General features: G+C 32.2%; 1 protein-coding gene across 1 annotated transcript; it reads left to right on the top strand.

The window, feature by feature from the left end:
* Positions 1-215: 215 nt before the first annotated feature.
* LOC143053707 (uncharacterized) lies at positions 216-20,502 on the top strand. The gene is made up of 8 exons (XM_076226493.1): positions 216-795; positions 1,616-2,194; positions 2,645-2,743; positions 9,844-10,140; positions 10,842-11,051; positions 16,912-16,964; positions 19,778-19,846; positions 20,497-20,502. Exons 1-8 carry the CDS (start codon positions 255-257, stop codon positions 20,500-20,502), a joined length of 1,854 nt encoding a protein of 617 aa, XP_076082608.1. The 5' UTR covers positions 216-254.
* The last annotated feature ends 346 nt before the right edge of the window (positions 20,503-20,848 follow it).

Raw genomic sequence — 20,848 nt, 5'->3', positions numbered from 1 at the left:
AAGAAATTTTTTTACCAGGTAGCTTAGACACAGCGGAGTGCAAGTGCCAATAGTGTTGTAATTGTCCGGATACATTTCTCTATAGTCGTTAGCTGCTTTACTGTCCATCAATTAAGGGGTAAAATTGTTGAAACTTGTATACAGTTTTGTCCTGTCATTGTTTTTGGTGCTTTTATTTATTTGTGTAATGTAAAACTGAAGTCAATATTTTACTTACAGTGGAGGTCAAGTAAAAGCCGACAAGGAACAGAAGGATGGATAGTGCTAAAAAAATACATGCCACATTAGGGGTTTTTGTTCTGAGACTGTTTCCAACGATGATACAAATGATTTTAAAAGATAATATTACACCAGGAAAACTTCACAGAATGTTTATAAACAAAACATTGAATACAGTGCTAACGGATGCCGATATTGATTTAATGAAAATGCTTCCAAATATGGATAATTTCACGATAGATCTTTGCTATAAAATACTTCGGTTTGAAAATTTAATTGACGAACCTAAGTGTAAATGGGGCAATAGTCCGCATGACACAGACGTTGAAATTTCTGATGATATTCAAAGGATACTTAATTTTTCGAATGAAATTGTAAGTAAATCTTCAGTGGAAATTACAAAGATTGTTCCTACTACATTTGAGGAAAATGTAAAAAGGATAATAGAAAGAGTGGATGGATACCTAAAAGGTGATAATTGTCATCAATTATATAAGAATCTACATATTCAGCACATAGATACATCTGAGCTCCTTAACATCCTAGAGCATTTATTACAGAAACATCCAATAACAGGTAGGGTTAGAAGACAAAGATGATTAATGTGTCTACTGTTTTCTGTTTGTTAGTTTATTTGTGCTTCGTAACGATTAACTGAGATAAGCAGCTGAATTTTGCAATGTGCTCTTATGTTCTGATGTACCATCATTGTCCCAGGATAAGGGACGGTGGACCACTCACAATAATTTTTAACTCTGCCACATTCTGTAAAATACCTATCCCAAGTCAAGAACCTAAAATTCAATAGATGTCTTGAGTTCATGTTTGATTTTCCGAAAATGTTATTGTAAAAATTATAGGCCGTTACTTTTCTCGTTTGAATTGGTTATATTTTTCCCGTCGGATCCTATAGTTGAATATTCGGTATAAATTTTCCCGAATGTTCCAGACTGATGAAGGCTTTAAGGTGACGTATAATTGTTTTTCTTGGTCATTTTAATCTGACTAGTTGTGATCACTGACAAAATGTTTCCTTATGTAACTCAGTATTGTCGTGTCATTTTGTTAGCTATGAAAAAAACTTTAGTTTATTTCTTTTTCGATTTCTAAGATAAAGTATATAAAAAAAAATGTTATTAAAATATCAAAACTCTGAGGACAATGCCTACTAGCAGAAAAAACAGTCTTCGGAAACAGAGCATACGTACACCTACATTTAATAAGTACCAAGCCCATGGTTAACTGTTCGATTTCAAAGGAGCCAATAGAAAAGAATAAGCATTCAGCAAGTTAAATATATACATGTAATTGAACATTTTTTGCATATTGTATATCATTGAGGGCTTTTTATTCTAACTTGTCTAAATATATGTTGTTTTCTTTTGTTTTTCACTAGTGATTCCATCCATTTTGAAAACTGATGGAAAAACCATGATGAGGGAATTGTACTCAAGAATTGCAATTGTGATCACTGACATTTTTCCAGATATTCTTAGAGAACTAATTTTGTCAAGAATTACTCCCCAAAACTTGTATAAGAGTTTCGACAACGCCTTTCTCAGTTCGTGTTATTTAAAACAACAAACTGATTTGAAGACATCTAATTTGACGAATTCTTTTTCTTGCTTGGATATACCTCTTATTTATAAGCTTTTAAGATATTTTTCATTGATAGCGTCTCCTTCAAAAGGATGGGGAAAGGATCCTCATCCAACTGATCTGCTTATTGCGGATGATGTCGAACGTATCCGAATGTTTCGAAATGAAATAGCGCATAGATGTGATGCAAACATTAACAAGAATGATTTTGATGCCTACTTTGTAACGTTTAGTGAAATAGTGGAAAGAATTGATAATCATTTGACCGGACAAAATAGTTATAAACAAAACGTGATTTACTGCAAGACCTGTGTGATGGATACACAAATGCAAACACAGTACGAAAATGCTGCAAAACAATTGGAGAATCTTAAACGTAAGATATGAGAGAAAGTATTGAAATACAAACCTTAATAAATTTTATCTGATTTCACAAAATGATAACATTTACAGAGTGATAAGAAAAGGGTAATATTATTTTCTTCAGGAAGATGACATGTTTTAGATAAAATGAGAACTTAATCATATTGAAGAACTGACAAAAAGAAAAACGATACAAACAAAAATACATCAGAAGGATTTATATACTATCATGTCTGCCAAAAAAATATAACATGCAGTTGTATGAGATTTTTTGTTTGTTTTTGTTAAAAAGAATAATTGAATAAGAAACTTTTACTAGTTACTAGAACGAAGATTCCGATTTGATTTGAAAATGCGAATATTTATAAGGGCTTACACAATTGAATTGTCAAATTCAACTATTACCTTTTTATATTTTATAATACAACATTACTTGACTTTAAAATATCTTTCGATCTTTTAGTGCATTATGAACGTAAGCCAGTTAAATTCTACTGGGGTGACTCTTTTGAACAAAGTCTTATGGATCTTCGAATGATGATACAGAACAAAGAATTAGAAGGTAAGATTATCTATATCCTATCCGTTAAATTCGCCATTTCTCGATGAGAACGGATTACATACATTTTTTTCACATATAATGAAACCCAGAAATGACAATATATAGAAAAAAAGAAATTTACGACTTTCATCACAACAAAGGCAAATTCTTAAATGTTCTCCATCATAAATATACGAGACCACCATGTAATTACTTCTCCAAATTACACACTGTTCGTCATAACACACTGGTTTTTGTAAGTAAACCAAACTATTAAAAAAGTAATTTCAATAGCGTTGATATGTTTTCGTTATAAAACATTGTTACATACAAATGTCATAGAAAATAAGGACTGTCCAAACAATACTCTTTGTTTTTGGTTGTTGTCTCTTTAACACATTCCAAAAGTATATCGATTCTCATTTTTTGTCAATATTTGGTTTTTATTCAATCTTTTGGAATATTTGAACTGATTGATATTTTATACTTAGAAATCATGTTTATTCATTAACAGAAATTTTAATAGTTACACATATTTTTGGATCAGAGCTTTTTTTGTTTGTCTCTTTTTTAGTTTTGTTGGTGTTGTGCATACTATCAGTTTTACGAATCAAATCCTTTTAAACTGATTTTTACAGCTTTTTTTAGTGTATGCTGTCCCATTGTCCCATATTAGGAAGAGGGAGGGTTGAGTGTGTACAATTATGTTTAACTCCGCAACATGTAATATGTGGCTGTCTAAAGCAAAAAAAAATCTTAAATTACAGTAGTTGATGGATACTGCCTGCCATACTGTATATTCTTTTTTAATCGTTTTACACACAACCTTTAGGTCTTTCCACCTTTCCGTGGAAAAACCTATAGGTTTTGTTCTGATTATTATTATTATTTTTTTTTCTTCCGTCAACTTTCTTTTCCTTCACAGTTTTTTTGTTTCGCAAGATGCCGCTTAGAAATATGGTATATGATATCGAACAGTTAATACGCTTATGAAACTGACACCGCGTCACCAAATTCTTTTCCATGTAAGAGTTACCTCCTCGAACACTGTTTTTCTTGTTATTACTTATATGTCGCAACCGTATAAGAAACCAACAAATTTCTTTTACCAAATTGCTCGTTACATCTTCAGGATGATTTGATTTATTTTGACCAAAGCTATCCGGAGACTCCATATGAGAGTTATCTCCCCCTTATGTATATTATATAAATGGTATGCATTTCTAACTGGTTTTTGAAGATATGCTACATTAGTCTTTTACAATTTAATGGCATCTTATAGGAGTTGGTGCCCCTGAAATGTCTTGATGAGGTTATTTGATTATAACTTCAACTCAGTTCATTATAAAGCCATTTGTACAAAAGATAAGGTGACAAATGACCTTGAACAATGACTACCGGAAGTGACCTTGAGAAAACCGGAAGTAGGCTTTTTTGCAATTTTTTCATATAAAAGTACTCAGTATCCATATATTTTGCCATACAGATACATAAACTGATTACTGAAGACTAAAAATGACTTCCAACAATCCGGAAGTAGCCAATTATCTCCCATTCTACATACAAAAGTAGATAGACACTATATATTTTTGGAATCAGTGTAAAAGAAGCTATCATATGAAACCGGAGTCGACATTCACTTCACCGGAAGTAGCATATTATCTACCTGATTTCACTCAAAAGTATAATTAAACCATTATTCATCGTATCAGAATGAAAAACTTTCTTCTTATCAAAATTTCTTTGATGTGGAAAGACTTTCAATTGTTCTCTGAACAATTGGTTTTTAATTAGGTCTTTCCACTTTTCTGTGGAAAGACCTATTGTTTTTCTTCTAATTATTATTTTTTTTTCTTCCCCCTAATTCTGTTCTTGCTATAAATATTTGTTTCGCAATATGTCACTTAGATATTTGGTATATAATATCGAAAAGTTTATGCACTTTTGAAATTTACGCTGCGTAACCGAATACTTTTTTTGTAGGAGTTATCACCCCAAACACTGTTTTCTCTTGTGTCAACTACTCCTTTGCAACCGTAAAAGATTACGACAAATTTATTTTATAAAATTGCTCGTTATATCCTTCGCATAATTTGTCCTATTTTGACCGAAGCAATATGAACGCTCCATATGAGAGTTATTTCCCCTTATGCATTTGATATAAGTGATATGCATTTTTATCTTGTAAACCATGAATGATAGAGACCTAGGATCTTTTGATTTGAGGTCCTTTGTCCATAAAAATGAAAATTAGGTCAAGGTCAAGGATCAAGGTCATATTCTGATTTTTGAATTTGGCTTATTTTCACTTATTCCCAAAAACCGTACAAGATATCAACAAATTATGTTTACTAAATTGTTAGTTGCGACATGTCGTAACACGTAAATTTTGATTGCAAGGGTACGTTGAACGTAAAAGGGAGTTTTCTCTCCTCTTGTATTTAAAAATACGCGAATGGTGATATAACTCATTAACCAAATATAATTAGGACCTATGGTCTTTTGATTTCATGTCCTTGGTTTATGACCTTGAAATTGATCTCAAGGTCATAGCTTAATTTGACGTTCTAGATTTTGACCTTTGCTTTTACCTCATATGTATACATGATAAAGCCATGCCTGTATTAATGATGCTCATTGTTGAAGACAATACAGTGACCGATATTTGTTTTTATTGACTCGTCCATTTTTGTATCAGATAGAGAGTTGTCTTATTGAAAATATTCAAAATAAACAGATTGAAACGAATAGATAAACAAACCATGAGGAACATTTTAAAATATCGATGTCGAATCCATATTGTCGGTATTGTGACATGTTCAATGGTTGCAACAAGACAAAATTATATTGTCTACAACCGCAGCATCTTAACATTAGTAACATAAAGTTTCGATATCGACTTCGTGTCTTCGACTACTGCAGACTAAGAAAATAGAACAATTTCATTAACAGAACAAATCAGATGATGAAAATAATAAATGCCGATACTAAATTAATATCTTCGGTATCGGCAATCGAAACGGATGAACCAGGATAACCTGAATTGTCTATATAGACAGTCGTTGAGGCAGGTTGATATTTTGAACACAAATTGTTTATATCGAGAATTTGAGCATATGCATTAACTTATAAAAAAACAGTTGAGAAAAAAATTAAATGCGATATCGAATCGTTGTTGTCCATATGAAGTATGGAGAAGAATAATTTAGAGTAAACTAAATTTGAAAAGCAAATCTTGAGGCATAAAATAATCCTTTTTGCCTCTTTTCGGTTATCATTATTGTTTGCCAATTTTTTCATATTTCAATCTACAAAAAATGTGCATCACCTACCGTCATGTCCTACGCTATCTATTGGATCAAATTTATAACATAAAACCTATTGGTCACAATATATCACTACGTTTTTCAACACACAATATTAAAATCAATACTATATCAAACATATATGTGTTTTAGCGGCAGTAAAACCGTAGTTTAATAATGTTCAGATCTCAGTAATCCCTTTAAAATATTGATCTTGCAATTTGCAATGTGTCTTAAATATACACTAACAGCCCAACATTTATCGTTAGTCTGTATATGTATACTATTCAGTTATCGTTTGAAAGCTCCACCCACTGCCGGACTACGTTTGTATATTACTGTTGACGAGTGTTGTACGAAGCTAAGACCCTAGACTGTGTATTGCAGACGCATTCCAAGGACATATTGTTTGACCTTGTTCGAAATAAAGATTATTTTACCTTCTGCTTGTTTTTAAGCATTTCGCTAGAGCAATATGAAATAAACCCATTTTTCTGCTACCAGAAAAACACGAACAGCTGGATTAACTCCATTTGCGACAAACTTCAAGTTCAAATCTTGAATGTGTACATGTGTTCAAAACAAATTCAACCATGCAACAATGTCTATTTCAGCATTTTTACAATATATAACGTTTAGTTTAAATTTCTGGAGCGTAGGACAAATCATACACTTTTGTTCAATAGGACAAAGTTTTGATATTTGTTTTTGCTGTTGAAATTAATTGTTACATGTTTGTTATAATAAATATTTATTTACTACGAATTGTGTAGTATTGTTGAACATGCGAGATTCATTTCGCTGTACCCATCGAAGATTTTGCGAATTTGTATTTAATATAACTTCGCCTTAAAGGTAAAATAGACAGAAATTGATATATTGTAAATTGAAAATAAATGCAATAAATGTGAGCTTTTCTGTCTGGCAAAAGCTAAAACAATGTTCACAATCAATTGCAGGATAAAGACAATACTTGTAGAGTGTCGTCTTTGAATATCAGCTGTATTTGTACTTGTCTTGAAATAACTCGCTGAATTTCGCATAACACATATTTCCTAGCCTTGTACATATATATTAAATTGAGAAAGGAAATGGGGAATGTGTGAAAGCGACAACAACCCGACCATAGAGCAGACAACAGCCGAAGGCCACCATTGGGTCTTCAAAGTAGCGAGAATTCCCGCACCCGTAGGTGTCCTTCAGCTGGCCCCTAAAATATGTATACTAGTACAGTGCTAATGGACGTCATACTAAACTCCGAATTATACACAAGAAACTAAAATTAAAAATCACACAAGACTAACAAAGGCCAGAGGCTCCTGACTTGGGACCGGTGTAAAATTGCGACGGGGTTAAGCATGTTTATGAGATCTCAACCCTCACCCTATACCTCTAGCCAATGTAGAAAAGGAAACGTATAACAATACGCACATTAAAATTCAGTTCAAGAGAAATCAAAGTCCGATGTCAAAAGATGTAACAAAAGAAAATAAATAAAACGACAATAATACATAAATAACAACAGACTACTAGCAGTTAACCGACATGCCAGCTCCAGACCTCAATTAAACTGATTGAAAGATTATTTCTTCATTATATGAATATCAGGCACAATCCCTCCCGTTAGGTTTTTTTTTATCATACTATCATAAAATATATGAGAAGAACATAACCCGTGTCATGCCAATAACTGTTTTTAAAAATAAATGTGTTTAGTTCCGATGCAAAGACCCTATAAGTGAATCGTTATTAAAGCCAAAATATGTAATCTTTAATGACCTGACAACAGTATCGTAACTATATCCCTTCTTAATAAATCTGTTTGAAGGTTTTGTAAGCTTTTGAGGTGAATACTGACATTTTTGTGCTTTGTAAAGAATATTACCAAAAAGATTGGATGTGAAATACCTGAACGTATAAGATGTCTGCATGTCGAGTTATATTTACGAATTATTTTCTTATACCGGTGATAAAATTTAGTAAATGTTTTGACCAGTTTGTGATATCGAAAACCCTGGTGTAATAATTTTTCATTAATACATAAATTTCTAATCTAATATGTTGTTACGTACACGAGCGAATCGTACAAGTTGAGATATCTAAACACCATAAGATGGTGACAAGGGAACGTCACCATCTAAAAATGGATAATTAACGATAGGAAATGAAAAATCATCTATTTTATTATAAATTTTTGTATTAAGCTACCCGTTAATGATATAGATATCACGATCGAGGAATGGGCAGTGGTCATTGTTAGTATTAGCTTTATTTGAAGTAAGTTTAATAGGATAAATTTCTTTAGTATACATACTAAAGTCGTCATTATTTAGAGCAAATATATCATCCAAATATCTAAAAGTATTGTCAAATTTTTGTATCAAATGTTGTTTCGATGGGTCTTTGTTAATTTTAGTCATAAATTGTAACTCATAACAATACAAAAACTGGTCCGCAAGAAGTGGTGCACAGTTAGTCCCCATTGGAATTCAAATAACTTGTCGATATACGGAATCTCCAAAGCGAACAAAAATATTATCAAGTAAAAATTCAAGCGCAAACAGTTTTGTAGATATAAATCAAAGCACACATAGGAAATACCACTGACGTACAGAATATAAAAGAGCGATAACATGTGCGTCGACAGTGTAAGCGTCGCTCGTTTTTTATACGCCACTAACCATTCGAATCTACGAAATCAATAAATTATACAGATAACACGACTATTCTGGTATCTAATGGTCTAATACAAGGAAAACATTCAATTGAGAATCAGGCATATCGAATTGGTAAACCTATTTGTAATTATGATCGTCAAATATAAAGTATATGGATTTCAATCGTTCTTTGTTATAACTCTTTATATGAATATAAAAATGAAATAAATATGTTGTATGATAATCAAGGACACAACTATTTAAAACAGACCAAATGACACAGACATTACCAACGATAAGTCATCGTACAGCCTGCTAAAACGCAGTCAGCTATCAAAGGCCCCGAAATGACAGATGTAAAACAATTCAAACGAGAAAACAAACCTAATGATATATATAAAAAATCATGAAAGAAAAAAACAAATATGTAACACAGCAGCAAACACAAGTCCCTATTATCAACGTGAATACGCATGAGTGTAACGTATCAATTAATTGATATGTATAAACGTCAAACGATGGGCACAGGGTTTGTTACTGCTGTAAAATAGACATTTACAATTGAAAAGCTGTGAAGACCCCACTTTTTTTTTAAATTATAGTTTGAAGTCGCCCATCTATATATGTCATATATACTTGTGGAGGTATGTTTTTAATGTCGGGCAGATTTATTCGATACTTCGTGACCTTAAACTATTATTGTATCAAGTATATAATAATTTTGCGATTAATTCAAGATAACATTATTATCAAAAGGTAGGTTTCCTGTTTACAAAAAGCATTATTTCGTTTATCATGAAACAATTTGCAAATTAAAATGTATTTTTCAATTGATGAACATTTAATAAAAGGTAAATTTTCAACAACTCCTCCTTACTAGATTTCCTAACGTTACTAATTATATATACAGTCATTGATTTCAAACACTTAGGAAAGTGCACGTGTTGAGCTACTTTCAGATATTGAATATTGTATGTACTTTTAAACACATTTTTGAATGTCAATCAATGTGCAGACACACCCTTCAAATGAGGGAGGAAAAGATGTAAGTTGTCCCATTCCCTCTGCATGTCAAACGTATTCATTTATTTAATGAAGTGGTTGAATAACTTGCAAAGCTTTTGATAAACCAAACAAATGATTTTTTTCTTTTTTTAAGATGATGAGAAGTTTCGTGTACAAATAGTCATGCAAATTGAGAGTGACACGAATAACAGAACAGTTAACATCTTGAACTCCCTTAGAGATGAAATTAATGGGGCATTAAAAGGAATAGACTTTGTGTTTGCCTTTACTGGAAGTGTAGTCCTTTGTGTTGATATATTGGTTGAGGAAATGGAAACAGATGAAAAACTGTACCTTTTATTATTTTCGTTTATGATAATAATCATTCAGACTGAAGGTATTAGAGTTCCATCAACTGAATATGTGAATGTCGTCTTGACACATTCTGAAGGTATACATGTTTAATTATTTTAATATATTTTTTCTATATTACTATATATTATGTATATTTTATCTGTTTCTCAAAGTAATCAGTACGCAGTTTAGTTAGGGCAAAGGTTTATGAGTTGCTGTCGCATTGTGCCAATCCACATATCTTCCGATTCAGACCTAGGTCTTGGCTGCTAAGTCTGCATCAATTTACTGGACGGCTTCCATTTTTAAAATAAGGGCTATAGATTAACTTTCTTCAAGTTAAGACCATAACAATATTTTTTCGGGATTATGTTTAATGAAAAATGTCTTATCTTCAGTTTGATTGATATTAATGTATTTTCTTAAAAGTGTGATTCATAACCATTATTTTTCAAACAATATTCCTACAATTGTCTAGTCTGAGATTTTCTACCATCAAATTAATGTATTGTTATACTGGAATGTTAAAGTTTTGTCATACTGAAATGTTGATGTTTTTCCATACTGAAATGTTAATGTATTGTTATACTGAAATGATAATGTTATACTGTAATATTTATGTATTGATTTACCCAGCTTTAATACATTCACCAGGCCTATACACATTAAGTTTAACTCCTATATCATACCATTAAGGCAGCCAATATCAATCAAATGTTTGAACTAGTTTTACGACAATGACAAAAATATAATCCTGGATTATAATACAAATATTATACGTGTTATACTCTATTTTAGAAAACACATTCTTCGACATAGCGAAAAAGAAAACAACTTCGTCTGTAGTTTATCTGGATTTTGATATTGATGCTAGCCATTTTGAAACTGATAAAAAAATGGAAGATGCACTGAGTGACATTGTTGAAAACGTTTATATGAAATCAAACGGTAATGGAACATGTGGAATAAAAGGCGATATCAAAGCAACAGTTTTGCCGTTTGAATTCGGTAATTTATAAAATAAAAACAATCTTTGCTCATTTATTATATAAAATATAAACAATGTGACTGCTGAAATTAACAAAATCCGAAATAAAAAAAACACACGCAAAACGTCAACAGATTCTCATAATTATGTGATAAGTTAAGCTCGAAGTGCAAGCTTATAAACATTTAATTAACAAAACTAAATGATATGGGAAAAAGTAAAATCACAAAAATACTGAACTCCGAGGAAAATTCAAAACGGAAAGTCTCTAAACAAATGGCAATATCGAAAGATTAACACATCAAACGAACTACTATATGAATACATCTGCGGTCAAAGAAATTTCTTTTATCGTTCCAGTGTATTGCAGTCATTCGATTTGCATCTACAATCTGTACTATGCGGTTATGATGTGAACTATTTTAAGACGATGGCTGGTTTTGTTACATTATCAAAGTATTATCGCCTATACATATATTGTATATATATATGTATATATATATCAGTCTAAAGATTTGCACAACGGTACTGATATAAGATGTTATAATACGGAATTCGTATTATAACATCTTATATCAGTACCGTTGTGCAAATCTTTAGACTGATATAATTTTTTCCTTATCTGCATAGTATCGCCTATTTTAGACGATCCGGTACATAATAAATTTGCTGGTTGGTCTTTTTTATAGACTTTTATGTATATATATATATAAAAAAGGCAGAATGCCGGCATTACAATATATATATATATATATTGAAATATATATTGTAATGCCGGCATTCTGCCTTTTTTTATATGTAAACCTATGTCTGTATAGTTTCTTGAAATTATTGAGAATAAACGATAGTTGTTACTGAGATGTTTAATGTTGCAAGCAATGTAAGACTTGTAATCTGCTATTTTGGCTGTTGTTTCCATTATACGACAGATTTGTGTATGCTAGTTTGTTAAGAAGTTTTATTGCAAGTACAGATTCCGTATTTTCGCGGTAGTTACCTTATTATACTAAATGTATAAACTCAAATAAAACTGCTCTAATGATCTACTAATAAATTTAAAGTCAAAACCCATCTTTATTGATGAAGATCAATCCATGTTTACAAACAATATCAACATTACGGGAATTGCACTTATGTGATCCAACGGTTGGCGATTGGTAAACAATATGTAACAAGCTCTGCCATTGGTCAGTCGAAAGTATAAATACAAAAACAACAACAGAAACGACCGTGCGAGGGCTGTATAGCCAGTCAAGGTCGTTAAACACCACCATATATAAACGACGGAGTGTTGGGTTGACAATGAATGGGTAGTGACGAACTTAAATAGAAGCTGAAATATGTCTGAGAAATACAGACAAGCGTTAAAATTAACTTTGTTTTAAAATCAGGTGATCGGTGCTGGTGCTAAATCAGGTTGTCGGTGACGGTGCTAAGGTTGTGGGTGCTGGTGCTAAATAAGGTTGTCGGTGACGGTGCTAAGGTTGTGGCTCACGGTGCTAAAGTTGTTGGTCTCGGTACTTAATATTTTTATTATACCCAGTTGGTGTGGTATAAGGTGGAATATGATAGTAAAATCTTTATATAGGGAGATTATAGAAAGTCTAAATAAGTGACAACTTTGAGACTTGACTGTTGAGAAATATACTAGTGTTGTATGTCTACGTAAAACCAATCATTACCGGGAACTCGACCAGACCAGTGACAGAGCCTGCAAGACCCATTCTCTCCAACGGAGATTATTTCTTTTCGTACTAATAAAATACGAAACTTTTTTTATTTAGAGATTTTATTTCATAACTGAGAATTATAGATAAACACAAGTATACGATCTCCCTTTCTGTAACGTGTTTTGGTCCGACGGTAAACAGTGGACGTCGAACCTTACACTTTATAGATTCTTTTACTCTCTTTTTCTGTGTGACCCTGTGTTCTCTGGTGGCCGACTCTAGCACCAGAGATTCGGCGTTACAATTTGGTGGCAGCGGTGGGATTGATATATAGAGTCTGTTAGTGTTTGTACATTAAGCAAATTAATTATATAAAACGGATGATTCAAACGTTGTTACGTTTGGCCCACATCTCAATGAGATTGGTGATGAAGCTGATGCCACTATGCATGACAATTTATTAGAGAAACAAAGTTCTGAAATTGTTTAGAACAACGGAGAGAATGCAAGCAGAAGCACGTTCAGAAATGAAACTTCGGATGGACAAATGTTTTTCCGATTTTTCAAAGGATATGAATCAGTTGTTTGCCAAATTTGAAGGGCAAGCTATGGAAAGTAGGTCCACTCCAATTTTTGGAAGGGGAATAGAAACTCCAGCAAGTAGTCTGGAACACATAACCAGTTAAGACAGAACTGATAAAAATAACAGTCATATTCCAAATATCCGACGGTCAAAATCTGATATTTCTTGCAAAATAAAACCACAAATATATGACGGCTCGGATGATTTGGAGGAGTATTTGACCCAATTTAATTTATTGGCAGAAATAAATGATTGAGACCCTAAGACTAAGGCCTTACTTTTGGCAAGTAGTTTATCTGGAAGTGCTCGGGCTATATTAAATGAAATCACAGATGGGGAACTACACAATTTTGAGTGTTTGGTAAATGCTATGAAAAGTAGGTTCGGTTCTATAAATAGATTAGAAGTCTTTAGAGCAGAGTTACAAACACGAGTACGTTTAAGAAATGAAACCCTGCCTGAATTAGCACAGGCGATTAAGAAACTGACACGTAGGGCTTATCCTGGTACCTCTCCACTGGTTAGGGACACATTAGCTTTAGATTCTTTTATTGATGCAATACCTGAGACAGAAGTACGTCTCAGATTAAGGGAAGTGGGACCAAAATCAATTACGAGTTGCCGATAAACGGAAAGGTCGAAATGTTCGCATTGTCAATATTGAAACCGTTCAAGAGCCTGATCTGAAACGTGAAATAAATGAAATCAAACAAAGTATTGAATCTTTGACGAGTGAAGTAAATATTATCAAAGATCAAAATGATCAGCAATTTCGAGGAGATTATAATTATAGAAGAAATAAAAATAATTTCAATAGAAATTTTAACAATAGAGGAGCGTTTCGTCGTTAGGAAAACGGACAAATATCCATGATGTCGGGAGCGAGAACGATTTCTCGACACTATAAATATTATTATTTTAATATTGTGTTATGCCTGCAAAACGGTTGTTTTGTTTCGGCTACTATAGATTTATATATGTAATTTAAAGTTCCTATACTCGTTTAAGTTGGGGCTAGTGTTTGATTTTGAAGACAGATTTGTTTTGGACAATTATTATACCGAAACAGATCTTATATATATATATATGTATAAATATTATGTTGATTTCTTTTTACTAAGGATTGTTTAATAATCAAAGATAGGGTTTGCCCTTGTATCAAAATAAGAGGTAAAGCCTCTTGCTGTAAAGTCTTCGTAGCAGAGATTTTAGAAGTTCCGCTTTAATAGATATAAATGATTACTAAAGACAAAGCCTATGAAAAATATTAATATAAGAGTATGTAGAGTAGAGCTAGATGATTAAAGCTCAATACATGACAAGACTGTCTCAGTTTAATACTAAAATGTAGATATTTTGGCTTGGCCAGTCAAATATATACCTTGAAGGTATGATTTTTGAGAGTTGATAAGTAAGACTATAGTAGATATTGATCAGAAGATAACGAGATGTTCACAACGAGGCACCTTCCGAAAGAAAGGCTGCGTGTACATGAAATATTTCCCAGATCGGATAGTAAATGAAAGATGTAATTGATTGCTCAAAAGAGATAGACACATTTTTTACCTAATTTATGGTCAGTGTCTATGGAGCAAAGCTTTACAAGAACGAGATTGCTGCAGAAGCATTTTACAATGTTTGCAAGCCCGAATATTAGTAAATGTATAAAAGAGAGAAAAGTCTAGGCGATGTCAAATAATGTCAAAAATGGAAGAATAAATAGTAAAGAATAATAAATTGATAGAAAGAGAAATTTGCTCAATAGAGATAAACACGAGTGACCAGATTATTGGTCGATGTTTATGGAGTAAAGCTTAGTAAAAGCGGGTTTGCTTAAATATCTTTACAATATTTGCAAGCCAGAATGTATAATAAATGAAATAAGTATATGTAATACAAAATAGGGCTGTAAAGGAAACTAAGGGGGAAAAAAGTAATAATTATTTAGGAATAGATGGAAACGACAGATTTGTTCAATAGAGATAGACACATGAGTGGCCTAACTACTGGTCAGTGTTTATAGAGCAAAGAATGATAAAACGAGTTTGCTGGAGAAGCATTTTACAATGTTTGCAAGCTCAAATATTAGAATGAATGGAAAAACCTGAAACCAGAGTTGACAGAAATCAAAGTACAAAAGTTCTGTAAGTGTAGGTTGTTAACATGAATGAATTTATTCGTGTAATTCTTTTAGAATGTTCGTCAGCTTAAGAAAAATATAAATAATGAATTGTTTCTTGGTAAATTAAATCTTACAGACGAATGTAATTGGGGACCAAATCCTTAAAGGTGGGGGCAATATAATGCCCGCATTCCCCCTTTTTTTATATGTAAACCTATGTCTGTATAGTTTCTTGAAATTATTGAGAATAAACGATAGTTGTTACTGAGATGTTTAATGTTGCAAGCAATGTAAGACTTGTAATCTACTATTTTGGCTGTTGTTTCCATTATACGACAGATTTGTGTATGCTAGTTTGTTAAGAAGTTTTATTGCAAGTACAGATTTCGTATTTTCGCGGTAGTTACCTTGTTATACTATAAACTCAAATAAAACTGCTCTAATGATCTACTAATAAATTTAAAGTCAAAACCCATCTTTATTGATGAAGATCAATCCATGTTTACAAACAATATCAACATTACGGGAATTTCCCTTATGTGATTCATGGTTGCCGATTGGTAAACAATATGTAACAAGCTCTGCCATTGGTCAGTCGAAAGTACAAATACAAAAACAACAACAGAAACGACGGAGTGTTGGGTTGACAATGAATGGGTAGTGACGAACTTAAATAGAAGCTGAAATATGTCTGAGAAATACAGACAAGCGTTAAAATTAACTTTGTTTTAAAATCAGGTGATCGGTGCTGGTGACAAATCAGGTTGTCGGTGACGGTGCTAAGGTTGTGGGTGATGGTGCTAAATAAGGTTGTCGGTGACGGTGCTAAGGTTGCCGGTGACGATGCTAAGGTTGTGGCTCACGGTGCTAAAGTTGTTGGTCTCCGTACTTAATATTTTTATTATACCAAGTTGGTGTGGTATAAGGTGGAATATGGTAGTAAAATCTTTATATAGGGAGATTATAGAAATAGTCTAAATAAGTGACAACTTTAATTTGAGACTTGAATGTTGAGAATTATACTAGTGTTGTATGTCTACGTAAGACCAATCATTACCGGGAACTCAACCAGACCAGTGACAGAGCCCGCAAGACCCATTCTCTCCAACGGAGATTATTTCTTTTCGTACTAATAAAATATGAAACTTTATTTATTTAGAGATTTTATTTCATAACTGAGAATTATAGATAAACACAGTATACGATCTCCCTTTCTGTAACGTGTTTTGGTCCGACGGTAAACAGTGGACGTCGAACCTTGCACTTTATATAGATTCTTTTACTCTCTTTTTCTTTGTGACCCTGTGTTCTCTGGTGGCCGACTCTAGCACCAGAAAGGCGGCGTTACAATATATCGTAAATTTACATCATACGATTTATTTCATAGATTATTACCCGCCATGATAGCATAGTCAAACATTTATTTGGTTTATAAACCTGCCAATAGCAATATCAATAAGAAAGCGTACCCTTTCATATTTAATATATGTAATTTCTACTTGCAGATTCCAATACTGACATTACTATATCCGAACAAGAAGTCGGTCAATCGATTAAGGTTAATATTATATAGATTATACTTATAATAAGCATGTAATTTTATATTCCTAATTGATTGAAAAGCTCAGTGCATCATTTAAAGATACGTGCATTACCCACATTACATGTCCTTTTTTCCAAGAACTGATGAATTATGAATATTCCTATACATGGAATATGAGTGCCTGTTTCGAAAATAATATGAGCATGATATCGTAGATGTATAAAGAAATGATGAAAATAACACTATATAAATTTGTTTCTGCATTTTCTTCACCAGCAAAGTTCACGGATGAGGAGCGTTACTCGTGACCAAAGATAATAACAAGTGTTGGATGAACATAGTACAAACATTTAAAAAGTCAACAAGTATGCCATCAAGATGCCACAGCACAGATATCCAATTAATTAATCAGCGACAAACCTTTAATAGCATACAACTTGTCATGATCCCGTGTGAAAAGATAACATAGAATTTCAATGATATTTCATCATTCTCTTATGATCAAACCATAGGAATGTCATGAACATTTTGAAATTAATAGACAAGGGTGCATTGATAATGTGACTTGCAATTCATATTTTCATTTTTTTATGCCTAGCTGTTTTAAATATCTCAAATTCAATTCGTCTTTAAGTTTATGGCCTTGGTGCATTCCAAAATCCCGAATAACGTTTGGCACAAATGAATCCTGTCATTGTCATAACACACACATATTTCATATCTTATAAAATAATCAGACGTCGAACGTTTCCCTTAGGACCATGCTTAAAGGGTCGCATGCAACTTCCAAAAAGTTTGGTTATAAGATTGCATAGATTATGTGTCCTGTGATTCTATCTTAATGAGTTAAGAAAATGTCACTGATATTTCTTTTCGTCCTAGATTATGCCAATAGAAAAAAGGGGAGAAAGATACAAGGAAGACATTCAAAGTCATATATGTGTTACTAGAATGTATGCAAACACGGACAAATGTATGGCACGATATACATATGTTTGCATAAAGCATCACTTACGAGAAGTTAATTTTCGAGATGCGCATCTAGTTCAGTACCTTTTTTGTACCTTTGTTACCATTATCTCCTCCTCTCTGTAAATCTCGCATAAAAAGTAAAATCACAAATATACTAAACTCCGAGATCAATTCTTTAATTATTGATTTGCCGGGTCTTTTTTTATATATACATAAGAAGATTTTTAGTATGAATGCCAGTGAGACATCTCTCCATCGAATCAAAATTTTAAAACGACGACAATTGCAGGTAATGTCAGAGTACGGCCATCATCACGGAGTCTTGACTCACACATAACAGCAAGCTTTAACATGTTTAAAGAGCCTAACAATGGCTAGTGTAAAACAATTCCTTTATGTATGGCATAATCGATGTAAGTAAAAACAATGATTAATAATTATAATGAAATATTTAAGGACAATTTGCATACTATGTGACTTGAGTTCATTTTATACTGAACAGCAATAGTCAGGTGCCACTTTATAGTCAAAAGTAAAATAACAAAAATACCGAACTCCAATATTCAGTTAGAATTGCATTAACACATTTTGAATAAAATCGTCAGCTTTCTTTAAAACATATACCCCCTTACATACGTTTATATGTTATGATTGAGTCATAATTTAGCTTTGAATTTCAAAATTATGCATTTTACAGGATTTGGAATCTCACAGACATGACACATTCAAGCATTATATTGAAGGCGTTAATCATAACTTTACATCAATTGTATCCAACTGTTGCAAGCTTTTTAGCACGTAAAACAGTTTGTCTTCTGAATAGTTTCCTTTCGTGGTATTAATCCATCTGCCGAAAACAGATTAGAGGGTGGAAATAGTAGTCTGTTTGCTCTTATTGTCTGTCACGATAACGTTTTGCAAATAAGTCTTAATTGAAATAAGTTTTCAGTCTAAGAGGAATGCTTTACTATAATACAGAATACAGAATCTAAAAATTGCCTTTATTTATTTACTATAAGTGCGCAAACTTGGATAGTATGACAATGAAAAAAAATGGGTCACTCAACCTACATTTTACACATATTTAATGCTGGTTATGTTTTGCATGACAATACCGAATCTAAGAAACTACAAGTCGTAGAGGAATGATATATTTTCAGGGAACACATCTTTGATAATAACAAATTGGAGGACCTTTAAAAAAAATTGGTAATTTTGACTAATAGTTTAAACACGGATGATTCCGATTAATTTTTGTGTTAGAGTCAAGATAAAAGCAGCTACAAGTGAAAGGTGAAGAATAGTTGTTACTCCGCACTTCTTTACTCTTAGTTTCGTCATTTCCTTGCAATGAATTACCCCTAAATGGATAATTTTTTTTTTTGCTGATACAGTTTTCAATCGAATTGCCAAATTTACATGACTTCAGTAACTGTTTTGTTTTGTTTGAGGGGCATTATCAGCTATGACTGGATTCGCAATTCCGATAAAAGTTACTAAATTTATCGAATTTAAATTGTCTTTTTTTACCTCGAAAAGCAGGAATATATGTTTTTCTAATCATAAGGACTAAACATTTTGTTGTTAAGACAATTGAAGTTTTATATGTTTGGTGTATATAAAGAACGAGATATGACAATGATAAGAACTTTCATATGTTTTTTATAGATACATACAACATTAATAATATTGACTCTCTAAAACAACTTCCTTTGTAACTTTTTTTTTATATAAATACTATTATTCAAGTACAAAATTGGCAAGCATACGTTTCCTCCTATTTAAAAAAAATACAATTAAACGAATCATATACATGTATCATGCTAGCACATATGTATATTTTTGTTTTATTTCAGGAAAATATAAATACCAAAGGTGATCCTGAAAATTCTGAAGTGCTTGTAAAGTACGAAAAGGAAGAACAGGTACTGCTATCTTGTACAGCTCATCTTTCTTATTCATTTGAATTACTATATTCTTAATAAAACCTTTAAAAATTCTGTTGATACATTTCGAACTTTAAAACGTGCTACTGATCTATACGTCATTTTTCCCTTTGGTATCCTTTTATTTGAAATGTAAAACGTAAGTGTAATGAACGAAAACGTAGAGAATAGAACTTGAATTACAAGTTAATGCAACGTGTCAAGAAAGGCAAACATGTACATGTAAGATAATTTGTTGATGGAGTGTCAAATAGCTGAAGGCAAATACATATTCCAAATAACTATTCTTTTTTATACTAGCTTTTTGTCACTATGTAGAGGAAAGTGGCACGTCCTCAGTGCTGAAATGGTTTTTTTTTTAATGTTGGTTTTCCTCTTTCTCTAAATTTTGTCATCTGAACACGAAGGCGCTATGCTAGCTTTTACATATATACATGTTCACAATACAACAAAAGAAACTCTCCACTTGTTATTATGTCTCTTAATGGAAAACTATTGTTTATAATATGCATCCTTCTCGTTGTTGTTATTGGCGTTCACATTCTTCTCATATACAAGCTTGTCTGTTGGCTATAGTCTACTTATTTTAATTATTTTTGCTAACACAACTGTTATATATTCCATATTAGATATAGGATACTTGTCAAAAGTTGTAAAATTGCATATCTAATTATATTCGTTATATCAAAATTAATTAGTTGATATGGTAGATCTTGAATGTTTCTGTTAAAACGTGGGATTCTTTCTCCTGTATAAGTTTAATCAACGGGATATAAATCAGAAATTTGTCGGAACTTAATGGATTTTCATGTACTCATAGTCAGAATTATGACTTAAACATGTTAAAAAATCATTCATGAAATAATTATATTTCACAAAAAATGCTGTTCCATGCCTTTGTAAAACAATTTTGCAAATCTTATATTTTAAGTAAATAATTTTCGAATAACATCGCTGACCAACATACCTGAATTAATTTGC

Source organism: Mytilus galloprovincialis, chromosome 12, assembly GCF_965363235.1.
Source record: "Mytilus galloprovincialis chromosome 12, xbMytGall1.hap1.1, whole genome shotgun sequence".
In the NCBI taxonomy this organism is placed as follows: Eukaryota; Metazoa; Mollusca; class Bivalvia; order Mytilida; family Mytilidae; genus Mytilus; species Mytilus galloprovincialis.
The sequence above is the reverse complement of the archived record's forward strand: the minus strand, read 5'-3'. Positions and strand labels throughout refer to the sequence as shown.

Bases quoted from the DNA above. Each gene is read 5' to 3' on its own strand.
- LOC143053707 (XM_076226493.1), top strand. From the start codon at position 255: ATGGATAGTGCTAAAAAAATACATGCCACATTAGGGGTTTTTGTTCTG. The intron at 11,052-16,911 runs GTAATTTATAAA...TTCTACTTGCAG, and splicing joins AGTTTTGCCGTTTGAATTCG to ATTCCAATACTGACATTACT. The intron at 16,965-19,777 runs GTTAATATTATA...GTTTTATTTCAG, and splicing joins AAGTCGGTCAATCGATTAAG to GAAAATATAAATACCAAAGG.